Source organism: Myotis davidii, unplaced genomic scaffold (genome assembly GCF_000327345.1).
Source record: "Myotis davidii unplaced genomic scaffold, ASM32734v1 scaffold59, whole genome shotgun sequence".
In the NCBI taxonomy this organism is placed as follows: Eukaryota; Metazoa; Chordata; class Mammalia; order Chiroptera; family Vespertilionidae; genus Myotis; species Myotis davidii.
In genome coordinates this window covers 2,443,218-2,459,263 of record NW_006293001.1, presented here as the reverse complement: position 1 = coordinate 2,459,263, position 16,046 = coordinate 2,443,218, and the positions used below count along the sequence as shown (strand labels likewise).

General features: G+C 32.7%; 1 protein-coding gene across 1 annotated transcript in view; it reads right to left on the bottom strand.

Moving 5' to 3' along the window:
* PSMD14 (proteasome 26S subunit, non-ATPase 14) overlaps positions 1 to 16,046 on the bottom strand; it is an 89,278-nt gene that overhangs the window by 20,351 nt on the left and 52,881 nt on the right. Inside the window, exons 7-8 of the mRNA XM_006766481.2 lie at positions 15,375 to 15,525; positions 2,481 to 2,588 (exon numbers count right to left, since the gene is read on the bottom strand). Coding sequence (XP_006766544.1) covers positions 2,481 to 2,588; positions 15,375 to 15,525 — 259 coding nt within the window. The remainder of the gene's footprint in view (positions 1 to 2,480; positions 2,589 to 15,374; positions 15,526 to 16,046) is intronic.

Genomic DNA, 16,046 nt, shown 5'->3' with positions numbered 1-16,046 from the left:
TCAACTGTCAGGTTATTTCTGTGCTTCTCTAGTTAACATTTACAGCAGAGCTTATAATGTTGTTGGTATGACAAATTTAAAACAAGTACACAAATAAACATCATAGTGAAATAAACTTCAAAATCAATCACCATCTAAATTATTTATATTTCCATATTCATAAAATAACGCAGTCTCTTACATTAACTAAAAAGTCTATAGTGTAGGCATTATACTTTCCCCTCTCTACCAGGATTATTAATGGCTTCCCTTATTTAAAAAATTAAAGTTCATACAAACTTTGTCTATTAGCTTTGTCTTATGGTAGATAATTCAACATTGTTAAGTGCTTTAAAAATAAACATTTTCTAAAAGCAGTATGTTTCATTGTAGACAGTTAAATATTTGGAGAAGGGAAAATAAGAAAAAAAAATCCTTCCATCCAAAGATAAGTAATACTAAAATTTTGGTATAAATACATAGGCACAGTTTATAATATATATTTGCAACTTTATCTTTATAATCTTTTTCTTACTTAACAAACTTTCCCAAATTATTAAATACTACTGTCCAATAGAATCAGATTTTTTTCAGCATTACTATAAGAATAGTAAAAAAAATAGTAAAAAAAATCAGCATTAGAAAAGCATAGTGACCACCAGCACGATGATGGCTGCTGTCAGTTTTCTATCCCCACTACTTGACAGTTGGTTTAGAAGCAAGATCCATCTCAACACGAACTAGTTTTCATTCAAAATAAAAAGCATGTCCTTTCTGAAGAGCTTCTGATCCCTGAGTTCAAAATTCTATTAACGTACCACATTTTTCTGGGTTGCTTTCTTTGTAGCGTGTCTTAGAAAACTAATTGTTTTAAGGTGTAGCTTTGTTCTGCCACTTTTTAGCTTGATTCCATTTGAGTGTTTTAGTACTGAAACTGTCTTAATACTGTAAAACACCCAGATATATGTCATTCTGATGGGCGCTATATAAACTGTGAAATAAATATACTTACAGATTTTAATTGGAAGGCAAAACAAACTAAAATAAGAAAAACCAATGATGCTTTATAAAGTCCATCTCAAGTTACAGACTATAAATTAGTAACAAAAAATACAAAGTGGACAGGGTAGAATAGAAAGAAGCAGATTTTTTATGTTGATTATACTCAATTTTTCAGGTTAAAATGCAGTGTTTAAATTTAAAAGATGAAATCTGCAACAGGTGGCTATTGACTTGCAATTAGTGAAAACTTCTGGCAGAAACATACCATGAAGTAATCACAATGATCTTGGATTGTGAGATGCTACTTAACCTTTTGCAAAAAAATAATGAAGTAGTATGATGCTATGGGGGTTTATAAGAAAGGTCATTATCACAGGCTAAACAGGTCCAATAATATACTCTCTTGGAACATGCAAGCATGGGCTTGTCTGTACCCAATCAAAAACAGTGGTAGCTTATTTCATACTCATTATACTTTGCAGTTTTCCCTGACTTATGAAAAAATTTTCCCCCAAAGTGACACACCTCAAATCTTTTGAAACAAAACATTTCACTCTGATGGAAGATTTCAAATTACTTTTGACTGCTGCAGAAGTAAACTTCTAAAAGTACAGTTATCAAAGTATCAAAGTATCACAAAGGCTTAACCATGAATAACTACTAAAAGTACAGTTATCAAAGTATAACAAAGGCTTAACCGTGGATAACTACTAAAGCCACAACTCCCCAAAGACAATGGTATCGCAGCGTAAGGTTTCAGAGGTGGAACAGCAATAGCTACTATGAAGACTCTGTCCTACGTGTTCTATTTAACCAAACATGGTATTTCTGTCCTTTTAATTAATCTTCAGAGAAGCAATTAACTATATAGACACAGGTTGTGGTGCATTTAAAAACACATTTAAAATAATTTTTGCAGATTATAAAGACTGGTATAAAAACAATGAGGCATGTGAATGATACAAAGAAAACATTAATCACTCAGGAGGATATTAAGTGTTGAAAACTGTAACGGCTGACATCACTTGAAACAAGATATAAATGCTAATCAAAGGTAATATATAAATATGTTTTGTAGGATGTGATTTAAAGGTGAGGATTAAACAGAAAAAGAAAAAAATTTAAATACTGTTTGGGAATTATTTCTGGGCACCTCTTAAAATTTACAATTATGAATGACCCCTAATGCACTCCACCTGGAACTCCTATTGATCCAATGTTAATCATGCAAAGCCATAAGGTTATTTCAAGATAAAAATTATACTATGCTCCCCAAAAGGGTGTCCTCAAACTATTAGGAAAGTTTAAAGACTATACTAAAAACTGACTCACATAAGGAAATCTAACTTTTCAACAATAGTTCCATAATCTTTTAAAGCACAAAAAAAGTAATCATATACAAGTTAAAATGCTAAGGGTTAGATCTCAGAATGGCCATTTTTAACAGCTTTTAAAATGTAAAACATAGTTTTTAACACATTATCAAGAAGGGGCATTACCTGGATAGATGGCTTGTTTAAATGACCCAGATTTGAGGTTGTTTGTCTTGGTTCATGTCCTAGGACCATCATATTAGCATTGATCAATCTGAAGGCATCAATAACAACCTGTAAAAACAAGGTGTCAGGTCAATTCTCTTTTAAAAAGCAAGTGATGATGCCAAGCAACACTGGACAAGGCATGATCAACTTGCATCTGTTTCTGGCCTATTTCCAGGAAATCATTTAATTATAATATTAATAAAAAAGAGCCTCCTGCTGACTGTGCCATCAGCACACCACCCTCAATCTTGTAATGTAAGGTGACACCAATTATTGCAATTTTCATAAGGCAGTAAAGAAAAATATTAACTTTGCATCTTTATTACTGAAGTGCTTCATTACTAAACTTACACTGAACAGCCTTCCGTGGTGTGCATATGTTTGTCACCTAACGTTTACCTAATCAAAATGAATGACAAAGAGAAACTAAAACTGAAAGTGAGCACAAGCTAAGGGACCACATCTAACGCCCAGCCCTGTCACATCAATTATACCACCACAGTACTTGAAATGACAACAAAATTACAACCAGCAAGGCACTTGCTCCATGGATTCTCTTCTAGTCAGATACCTTTTACTTCTTGTGACTATAAAAGACTCTGTATCTTGTGTGATGGCCTTAAGTGTCATCTGTGAAGCCACTGTCAAGAACAGGCAGCACAACACAAGAAAACCAAGGTCATCTACACTTTAAGCCAGGAATATGGTATAGAATGACATGGCACGCAGTTCACAGTAAAGAAATAACAATAGGAATCCTCTTTGTGCTAAGTGTATTCAATATTTCTGTATAGAAAGACTTCAAATTCTTACATGATACAATGTCATCTGTTAGCTCTTATATATTAAGAGATTTAACAAGAATCACATACTGTCTCATAGCTTTTCTCTGTTCATTACCATGGATTTGAAAGAACTCATTAAAGCTTTTAAATGTTGTAAAGTTTTAAGTAAAGCACTGGGACTTTGCCTCTTTCAGGGAATTGAAATCAATTACCGAGAGAATAAACTCCATACATTTATTTATCACATAAAAACAATCTTAAAGCAGGATAATATAGTATTTCTAAACTTGTCTTACATAGTGTTAAACAACTGGGATTTATCAACGTTTTAAAAGCTATTGCTATTTAGTGGGTTCTCATTTGTACATGTTGTCTGCTAAAGAACAAGATTTAAAAGAGAGAAAACAAAAATCTCCCTTTCTAAAAGACTGCCACAAAAGGTCAACAGTATCAGAGTACAAACTTAAACCACAGCACTAGGAAAAGTGAGTCAATCTCAGGCCTCTATCCACTCTAAGGCAAAAAAAAAAAAACCCCAAAATAACAAACCCACAAAATCAACTTTGAATTTTGCTTTTATTTCTAATAGTTTGAAATTCCTCAAAGGTTCCTCTTGCCTCAAAATAAAACCAAGTATCCCCAAAATGTATGATTTAATAGTTTGTGAAACTATTTTCTTTTTATACAAAAACTACAATCCAGATTTAACTTTCACATTTATATATAAATACATATCCATTTGTATACTTAAAAATTTTTCTAATCATGTTTTTCCATACAGCAATAATAAAAATAGGTACTAGTATCAGACATTATAATACTTTAAGACAGTTGTCTAACATTTTCTATTAAAAAGCACATAAAATGAGATAAAATTAAAATGCAGTCCTAAGAAAAGTGACCATTTTGATAGATGTGCAACTTAAATACAGAATTAAGAATTGTCACTCTTACTATTAGTGGTAAATACATAAGAGCAAAGCATCATTTTGATCCAACTGTTTTTAGAATACTTGGTTTCCATTTTTAGATTTCAGTAAAATGATTTGTAGGAAAATACACTCTACAAAACCATGAAAATTCCATATATATAAAATGCCTATACACTTTTTTATTTTGAACTCTTTCAAACAAAAACAGAATACAGCTACTTTACATGCAAAAATATCTTTAATATTTCTCTGGAATATTATAAGCAGGTGTGAAACTTCATAAAAAAGGAAATTAAAATACCACCTAAGTAGATATCATGATCAGTTAAAAACAAATGTGAATAAAAATTTTAAATTATATTACAAATTAAGAGAAAAATTCAACTATTTAATATACTGTTCGGCTAATAAATGATGGCCTATGTGAAACAACATGCTTAGGTGGACAATTCCTGAGTAGCAATATGATAGCCAATAGAAAATAAATACTTTACACTAAGATTAAAGGAATTTGCTGCCATCACTATAGCAACTGTCTAAGGAAACTAACATGTTCAACAACCTGCAGACCAAAATTAGACTTAGTATGCAATAAAAACATAAATATGGCAATAAAGTCTACATTTTAATTTCTGTACAATTTTATAATTGCTTTTTGCGCTGTGAGAATAAGTGGGTTTCTCCTTTAGAGCAACCTATCAAAATAGACTCATTAATGTCCAGTGCACTAATGAGCAATGGGTAAAGAAGGTGTTAATTATGCCACTGTACGATTCAAGAAAAAGCCCCAGTGAGCACTTGGAGGTGTGTACAAGCTGAAGGCGTTTCTCCATGTTTATGTATTTACAGCATGATGCAATAGAATGACAGCAAAGTGGTCACTCCATGGGTAAGAATGAAAAGCTTGGATACAATATACTGAACAAAGAATCCCCAATGATTAATTAAGGCATTAGAGGGGGGAACAAGGCAAATAATCCACTTTTTGGAGCTATATGAATTTTCTAAGGAGTTTGTTTTAAAGTATATGTACATCAAACCAGTTCAGTTTATGCCTTATAAATCCAAATAGGAATTTAGCAAAAAACAAAACAAAACAAACACGAAAACTACCTACTTAATAAGTAATAAAACCTTGTAAGCTAAAGCATGAAGAATATTTTCAGGAATATGATGCTACACTTTTTTAATTCCCTTCCATGCTGTAGTCCTACACACCATACCGAATCTCTATTCACCAGCCTGATCATTTAATTTTTCCTGGTACAAGTGCCTTGAGACTTTTCAGAGGTCACTGCAACAGTAGACAGCTTATAACAAAACCATTAGCAGTTTGGCTAGCTTAGGGAAACCTCTTACTTTCCTTTTTTGTTTATTATCACTGCATGAATCTGCAGCATATGATAGTTTATAATTTCTCAGGCTTGTTAAATTCATGTTAAAGGTCTGTTTTCTTGTTGAATAAATTTTGTTCATATAATGCTGCCTATTTCATACACTCAGTCTTTAATAGCACCTTTGGTCTATGCGCAACTCACAGATCAAAACAGAGGACTAAAATAGGGGTTGATGATGCTATTTACATGTGTGATTCCTGGTGTCTTCTTGTTAGTAGCTTTAATATAATAGAAGACCTTGTCTGTTTTGTAATTAACACATCTTTACTGGAGAGATATTTGGAAGTGATTGCTGTGAATATACTGGTTAGTAAAATAAACACAATCACACACCACTTTCTGTTATCAGACAAATTTGTGAATTGTACACATTATATTCCAGATCAACAAACTGTGATATAACAGCCAAGTAGAAGACACATATTTATATAACCCTTTATTTTTCTGAAAATATGTATTCATTCTGACCTTGCAAATATAATTAGCTTGTGGGATGTGCAGATTTCAGTATCATGGTTGCTTTACTAATTGCAACTCTTGGAAATAGACACTAAATATTTGGAAGCTGCCAATACAAAATAAAAACTACATCTTTTTTGTACATCTGTCTTAGCTTATAAAAGCAAAATAGTTTTAAAAACAATACTATGTTCCATACTTATTCCAAGCACACCCAAGGGTCAAGAACCTATCATTTCAATTTAATAAAGAATATGGTTTAGGACTCAAAAGTAATTATTTTTTAATCCTGCTTAATTCATATTTTTGGCTTTTTTCATGAGTATAGTACAGTTTATCCAATATGCTATTTATTTTTAAATTTCTGTTTTCATATCAACTGCTAGGTCACTGAAAAACTAAATTAAATTTCTAAAACACCAGTCTATATTTCCCAATTTTTATATTCAAAGGAACTTATATTTTTAAGTAACTCTTAAAATTAGTTAATACAAAGGAAAAGGTGTTTGAAAGAAAAATGCATAGCATTTCTGGCAGTAATTATATAATTCATAATACCCCCTTCTCTTTTTTAACAGTAGTTGCTGCCTTTCGCATTTACAATTGTACTTATATTGAAGTCAATGACTATGGGAAGTATTTATACAGAAAATGAACTAGAATAATTTTTTTGAAGCTTGAAAAAAAGTTTTAAACCTCAAAATCAATGTCAAACATCAGAAAAAGGAAAAAGTTACAATTCAGTAACCAGTGAAGTTACATATTTAAATTTATATAAGCCTACCACCATATAAAGTCTCTGAATGACTATAAAAACACTAGGTGTGGAAAGAAAAGCAACACCCATATCAAATATCCTTTATCACTTAGAAATGACCTGTTATCAACTGCTTAGGCTGTTTCCAGATTCTTTAAAAATTAAGGTGCATGTGACCTGGGAAGTACTGCTGGGGTTTGTGACCATTTCGTTACTTCTGCTGCCATGCACTGCCAGACATCTACAAGAGAAAAACATCTATGTCTCTTGTAAGCCCACAGCATAAAAAATTCAAAGAAATCTTACTTTTTATGTCATTTCCAATGAAAAGCACTAAGAACTAAAACTGACTCATGCCAAATGCATATCACTGAACTGCTGTGATTTCTTAGTCTCAAGTTTGCAACATGCAAATTATTTATAAAATGTCAATTTTAACTTTGAAAAAGAAATTCCTATGTGTGTGTACATTTTCTTTCTTCATCCTTGGAGAATTGCTTACTGTAGCTAGAGATCTATAGTACAACTTCAATATATTTGGAGGAAAGTGGGATGGGGTGTAACAAGCATAATGTACTTTTTCTGACAAGTGAAGACATGCATCAAAATTTAAACAGAAAAAACACAAGTTTTGAACATATATGCCTTAATGAAAAAAAAAACTCATCTTTAGAAACTAGCATGGCAAAAGGTAATTAGCCATTTTTAGTCATGAAACTTTGTTAAACATATAATTAAGTCTTAAAGTTTGGCATGATTTTTTAGTGTACACATGTAGTCAGTCTGGTATAGGTGTTTAAATGCTTGAGATATTTTGGTGTCAGAATCCTGCCCAAGTTAGAATTCTGGCTCTATCACTTACTAAGTCAGTGATCTAATATAAGTTATTTAAGCTCTCACTGTCTGCGTTTGTACATGAATGACACCTCACAGAGTTGGTGGTAAGATTAAATAAAATAATACATATGTATCTATCCCATAGTTACTAGTGTTACTAACTGGCAGTCATGGAATTGCCCATCTCAGACTTCCTTTCAAGAGAGCCTGCTGAGAACATAGCTGACTCACAGCCTCCAGATGCTGCACCTTCAGGTCCTCTGAGGGTTCACCCCGGGTCATGCTTCCCTTGGGCTGCTCCCAGCCAATGACTGAGCAACAGGGGTATTAGACCCTAGCCATTCCTGCCAAATAAGGGATTCCTCTAAAGGGAAACATTGCCTCAAGGACTCCCTTTAGTCTGGCTGAAACTTAGAAATATGCTGTGATCTGATGCTCTTCTAGCCAGTCCTACTGTTCCTTTGTCTTCCTCAGGATTAATCCTGTACTGCTGTCTGAAGGTGTTTCCCCTAGTGATCTCTTGCACATCTAATCCCATTTTGACATCTGCTTCTTGGAGCACCCAAACGGACACAGTAAACAAAGCAGAGGACAGTATTAAAGTTAGAAAAAAGCTTTTCTCCAAACCAAATCAGAACTATGAATTTGGCATCCACAAACACTTGGAATATGAAAACATCAAAAGGAAATCAGGGAGAGACTCTTAGGGCATATATTTCCTTAGGAAAATTCCTAATTAAAATAAAAATGGCATAGTCATACTGAAATTATCTCTTTTTAAAAATGACAATATGCCTACAATCTCAATGTTCTTGCAGATAGATATTTCTAGACTTTACGTGACAAATGCACAGTGAACTTAAAAACTGAACTCCGCAGGAGGCTATTAATGAGCTACAACAGACCCGATCATCTCTGGTCACTGGTCTGATCCCAACATGGAGTCCCAACTCTACCTGGCGGCTACTCTGTCAGCCTACATGAAATGAATGAAGCCACATTCCTCTCTAGTAAACAAACTAAAGCAAGACAACTGGCATGCTTAGACAGTTGCACATAAAGTAAAGGAATAAGAGGCTCGACTAAAGGCTGGGGCTTGACTACGTTAGCAAGGAGGTATGGAGGGTGAATGAGGGGAATGAAGGACTTACATACATTTGTTGTGCTTCAACATCACCTTCAAAGACAAATGCAAATATAGCCTTTAAACTGCCATCTCTCAAAAGCAAGGTCATATTTGCAGAAAAAATATGTAAAGGTCAATTACTTTCCTATGTATCACTTTTCATATTTTTATTGGGCTTATTGATTGTACAGAAATTATCTTGTCTAATGTTTTCACCAACTAAGAGGTAGGTATTAATATTCTCAATTTATGGATGAGGAAAGCAAAAATCAGGGGACTTGATGATACCACTATGATTGGTTTCAGACACAGCATGCCAAAGCCAGTACTCTTCATCACCGAGCTATTTGATATAAGTTATCCTAACACAAAAGCAAAAACAAACAAAAAAACCTACTATTAGATTCAGTTACTTGACAGCAAGGTTTGAGTCTTAAGCACCACTGAATATCCATTTCCCAGTGACTCTCTGGCACACATAATATGGTACAGAATAAATATCTATTGAAATGTGAAACGCTCCAAAATAATATTTTTGGATATTATTTTATACATAGTTTTACTATTCAGGTTTATTTTTTATAGATAACATTATCTAAAAAAAGTCTGATCACAAGCTTGACAAAAAATACACTTTACCATTTCCTCAGTTTTGAATCCATAAAAACTGTTTTATGGCATGCTGAACTGAAAAACTCAAACATCACTCAAGCACTGACCTGTGTTTACTGTGAAATAAAAACTGCAGAGAATAAAGGTATTTTAAATGTAAAAAAGTGACAGTAGGCATCTATTAATTAGCTTATTAGCAGCTAAAAATAATCACTGAAGAATCAGCTATGACTAGGAAGAAAATTTACCACTACAATCAATTCTACCCTCTTCAGGAAATTACAATAACAACATTAAAACTGCCAAAACTAAGCCCCAGGTCCAGAAATATCCTCATCCTATATAATAAAAGGCTAATATGCAAATTGTCCCCTCGAGTTTGACCAGGGGCTGGGGCCAGCCAGCCAACTGTGCACGGCCCCTCTCCCCGGCCTGATCAGGTGAGCCGGCTGGGCCCCACTCGTGCATGAATTCGTGCACCAGGCCTCTCGTACTTAATAAGAGCTAATGTCAAATCGTTTGAATATCTTAAACAAATAATATATATATATATATATGTTATGAAAAGGCCTTTTAAATCAAGTCACGTTTCCATTTGCTGGTACAACACAGGCTGGTACAGGGAATAGATGTTACTCTTGTCTCCAGTGTATAACTGGTATACAGTAGTAGTCAATAAGTGTCTATTTTTGAATGACCAGGGATTAGACTGGAGAATGAAAAGCATTACAGAAGCAAAAGAGTGAGTAGATAATATTCTTATAGATAACGGAACACTAAGAACTGTTAGATTTATATAAGATTTATGCTTGTTAGAATTTTAAACAAAAAATTGCTTTTACATTCCAACAGACAATTTCTGATTATATTAGCTAAATGTTATAAACCATTACATTTGTCCGTCGGGTGTAGAATAGGTACATTAGTACCTATAGTATTTTCTTAGCCATCGTCACAGACTAAATCTAATACTATTAAAAAACTTCAATCTGATAACAAAACTGCAAAACAGAAAGCAAACAAAAGATACAATAGTAAATAAACTTGTCCCAAGAGTTGGGTGGGTATGCTCAGAGCTATATTAAAAGTGGAAATAGAATTTTTATGTGTCCTATTTTCTATTTATCTCTTTCAATCTGGAAAATAAGATACAGAAAAGGTGTGTATGTACAATTTGAGATTAGGATTATCCAGCTCTCACTGATCCTTAAGGGATAATAATCAAAAGAGAGTAAAAGAAAGTCTTATGAATAACAACTATTCTAAATATCTTGCACTACCTTTAAAAGACAAATGACATGGTAAACTTGAACTCTAGCTCTGATTATACACAAATTCATCAAGGCTAAGGTTTGTGAACAAGTTGCCTCACTGAGCTTGTCAATTCACACATTTAATAAATGACTCTATGACTCCTCTAACATATAAAAATTACTTACTAAAACTCATAAAACTGCAGTTTTTTATATCCTGAAAGTGAAACTGATAACAGTGACCATTGACACATCCATTCCTTGATTTTATTTTATAAAAATTTATTTAAAAAACTACTTAAAAACTACTTAAAAAAAAAACTACTTTTGCCGGACAAGATATAAATTCCAAGACATGAAAACGTTTTTATCCCAAAAGAGGCCCCAAAACACAAAATGGTTTTAAGTATAATACATTTAATTACTTCAAAGGCCAGAATTTTAATGGAATGTATTCATTTTCCTCTTCATCAGCATGCCCCAGAGAAATATGCTAGAAAATAATAATTGCTCAATAAAAAGTAGCTGAATCAGAAGAACATTCCTAAATTCATCAGGATATAGATTATACAAGGGAAAGTTCTCATTTCTTTTATGGAATGGAAAGTTTTCATTACCTTCATCTTCCTAAAGTGAGCAAGTTAGTAATTAATTTATAGACTTGTTCTTAACAAAACTTTCAGAGATATTCACATTTTTTAATATGCTTGTTGTTAATTCTTTTAAGTAACAATTACTTTAATCTTCAGAATAATAAAGTACCATTTATTGCACACCTCCGATTATGTATGGCATGTGTACACTAATCATGCATGTCATTTCATAATATTCACAATATCATGATAGTCACTAAAATCCCTATTTTATAGATGAAAAAATCTGAGGCTCAAGAAAATTAGGTAACTTACTCAAGGTCATGCTGTAAAGAAGATATAAAAATGGAATTCTAATGTAGGTCTGATCCCAGAGCCTGTGCTCTTCATTACTCTATGTCCTCCCTACCTCTATGACATTTTTTTTTTTAAATAATAACAAGCTAAAACAAAACTATTCGTTGAGTAGTTTAAAATCTCCACCATCTTAAAACTTTCCAATACAAAATGTCTTGGTAAATATTTGCCCCCTTGTCCTGAAAAAGGCATAACCTTCTAAATATCTGCAGATAAAAGTTAAGGTCTTATAACATTCATCCCCTAATTCTTTTTCCTATACTTGTATTTACTTTTCAGAGCCCCATATGCTTTCTATACAAATTCTTTTTTTACATATTGGTACGTACAGGGTTCCAAATAAGTATTTATTGAATTATATCTGTTCCTAGTAACCAATTTAATACATAATTTACAGAAACAAAGCAGTACTGGTATAATTTGTATTCTATCAGTACCCAATGTAGGATTATCAGCATATAAATGGCATATTATCTGGCTCACAAATAATACCAAATGTATATGACTAATTTTCTCAGAGACAAAGACCATTTTTTCTTTATGTGGTACACCAGAATCATTAGCATACAGGTATATCAGATTTACTTAAGAAATACCTACAGATGAGCTGATCTACAACTAGATAAATATTACATTTTTAAAAGTCTATTGTGACATGGCTGGTGGGGCTCAGTTAGTTGACCGTTGTCCTGTGCACCAAAAGGTTGCTGGTTCAATTCCTGGTCAGGTCACTGTCGGAGTTTGTGGGCTCTATCCCTGGTAGGGAGCATGCAGGAGGCAGCCGAAAGTCAATAGAAACATTTCTTTTTAAAAGTCCACTGAGTGTTTCTGATTATATCAAATACAATATTTTCAAGGAAACAGAGATGTATTTGGACTAAAAGGTCATTAGTGTTTTGTGTCCTTTTTAATGTTTTTAAGATAGAGAACAGACACAAACAGGAGTTAGCAGGGAACATATGAACATTTTACTGACAGGAATCCTGATAAGTAAATGAGTTCTCAGAAGTAGTAATAATTATGAATTAATTGTGATTACAAAGAAAGAATCCATGCTTATCACTCAAAAACAGAGATAATATTGAGATTTATAAAAATAGAAATATAAAAATATATAGGAAAGAGGTATTTAGTGAACAGAAACCGAATTTAAATCATTTACATATAGACTGCCATTTTTAACTCTTGATCTACTCATTGCCTTATTAAATATTTTGACAGCTTTGAGAAAGCAAGTGCAAGGAAGAGGAAGGCAGAGTCTTATGTTATTCAGTTTTTACAAGTTTATATTCTTAAGTTTAATGCTTCAACTAGGAACACTGGCCATGGACGTACTAGCATTTAATTTGGTTCATAGTTTCGAGAGGTCTTGACACTGAGAATCATACATTATAACCATATTCAGAACCTTATAGAACAGTGGTTCTCAACCTTCCTAATGCCGCGACCCTTTAATACAGTTCCTCATGTTGTGGTGACTCCCAACCATAAAATTATTTTCGTTGCTACTTCATAACTGTAATTTCGCTGCTGTTATGAATCGTAATGTAAATATGTGATATGCAGGATGTATTTAGGCAATCCCTGTGAAAGAGTCATTCGACCCCCAAAGGGGTCGAGGCCCACAGGTTGAGAACCACTTTTATAGATGAAGTTACTTTAGTTATTAACAAAGAACTAAATCTTTATTTCAGGTAATAAAATTGTGAAAATCTATGTTAGGTATAACAAGTGATGTGAATCACCAATGATACATACTTAAACTAATACAAAAATTTTTCAAAAATATTTTATGACAAAATTAGACAGTAATACTTGTTACTTCATAATTTTAGATATTCTTAACTACTACATTTTACCACATGACAGCAGTCATGTGATACAAGTATTTTTAAATGCAACACATTCTTCTAATATGAATTATGATTAATTATAAACAAGCAGTGCAAATTCCAACATTGTATGATACTTAAAACTGGTTTAGAACCTAAAACTGCCATTTAAAAAACTATATGCAAGACAACCAAAAATAAAATACATATTCATTTATTTACAATCTATTTTGAGAATGCTTTCTTTTATTGTATTTAAGCTTATATTTTCCTTTTCAAAGTGGCCACCATCACATAAACCAGCATCATAAAAAAAATCTGTCACAATAATACAAAATAAAACTCTAATTATATTTAAAATTAAAGCTTCAATTATTATTTGTAAATATTGTGGCAGAGAAACTTAATCTGATAATTCTGTTGTTACATTTCTAAAATAAGAATCATTACTTAAATGAGTTGCCAAAAAGGTATGTTATCAGAAAATTAAACTTAAATAGTATTTTACTGTACTTTAATCCAAAAAACTAAAAACAAAAATCAAGCATTTTTAATTCCTTTTAGATATAGATAATATTATTTAAGTAACAACATACTTAGTAAAAAACAAAAAAAAAAGTAAATAAATTGAAATACTGGTACATAGCAAGCATCTGAAGTTACCTATACTGAATTGCCTAGTATATCAGCTATTATTATTGGTTTTATGGCTAGTTTTTGCTTCTGAAGAGCTAAATCACATCTAATAGGATCATGATTTAGAGAAGACCTCAATTTTATTCATCAAAATAATATGATGTCAGCAAGTGTTTAACTTCAAATTCATGATAAAAACTCCACATTTTAACAGCCAGATTTAGTTTGTTTGGGCTGGTGAGCAGATGTTAATGTAATCTGCAGTACTATGAAACTCCAGGTCTAATAGATAGCAAGCTAATATTTACTCTTAAGTGCTCTAAAAATAATTTGTAAAAGCTGCATCAAAAGGATCTCATAAATGTATTATGATTTTATTATAACAATTATTCTACACTACAATAGAAGTACATGCTCAAACAAGACACCTCAGCAGTATTTTAAAGCAGTAACCACCTAGCCAATTTCTGTATGTTCTGTAGTTTTTCTAATCCACTCTCCCTGTGGTTGAGCAAAATCGAATTGCCTCTCACATTTGCAGACAGCTCTGTGAAGGTGATAATAGAGCTACTCCCTGCTGTCATGAGGCAGGAAATAGGAAAATGGCATATGGGGCTAGAAAGAAAGAAAAAAAAAAGAAAGAAAGAACAAACGAACAAAAAAGAAAAAAAAGAACTAAACAAGAACAAAAGATTTTGACAAAGAACAACTATAACCCAATATGCTTTGCAAGTTAATCTCTTTTCAGAATCATTTAGCATATTTAATTATTCATCTGGGTCCTCACTCCAAAAATGGGAATGATTGTTACCAAGTCTTTGGGGCAAGTTTTCATTGTCTAAAATATTTGAAACATACAACTCCAGAATATGTCCTGCACAATATCTGTAAAACAGAGCTCTTTAACTAGCTTTTTTAAATGTGCCTATCCCAAATTCTCCATTTTTAAATAAAGAAAGGAAGAGTACTGTTTATTAAAATATTCATGAAGTGTGTATAGCAGGCTTTTAGCATGGTTTAACATTCCTAAACCTAGGAAATAAAAAAATTTAAAGATAAACATTCATGATTAGACAATAGCTGATTAAAGTAGAAACAAATCTCTAAATAATACCAAGACACATATAAACTTGTATAGTCCTTTTTTTTCTTTTTTAAGTACCAGTTGGGGGTTTTGTGCAATTAAAAACTCTGCTTTAAAAATACAGATTTTTATTTAATGTGGCTGCAAACAGAATGTGGCAGTAGATGCTAATAAAGACAGAATCGACTCTACCTTTCCTTTTACACTCTGAATGGGATCCACAACCACTGCCACAGCTCTCTCCGACAAGGCTTCAAAGCTCTGCTGCGTGTTGATATCCACACCAGAAAGCCAACAACCAAAGCCAGGGTGACTGTGATACCAACCAACAACCATCTCTGGTCTGAAACAAAGAGGGCATTCAGCTGTTCAGAACAGAACAAGGAATACATTTATGATATGAAAAGAAACAGCACACTAACAGGGTATAAATTAAGAAGAGATGATAAACACACAGGTGTGAAAAAGCACCATTAGAAACACTGATATCATACACCACATTATCCAGAAAACATGGAAATGAGTAAGTGTGATAAAGGAGTGCTATCATTAAGAGATGCACATTAGCAGTGGTAGATAAGGCTTTCAGTTTTTCACCTTGTTACCACACTTTCTCAGAGCCAGTTTTTACCCTTTCAGCATTCAAGTAAATATCTACTCTTTAACTCCTTAGCTCTGGGAATTGGATTTTTCAGGCACAGTATATTTTTAACAATGGACACCAGGATCCACGGTTGTGAAAGGATTAAATATCAATTAAACCAGCAGTAGAACTAGGAACTCAGTCAAAAACCAATTTGCACTGATCTGCTCAGCTGCTGAGCCTTTTGCTAACATTAATTTTGAAGTTTTCTCCACACAGTA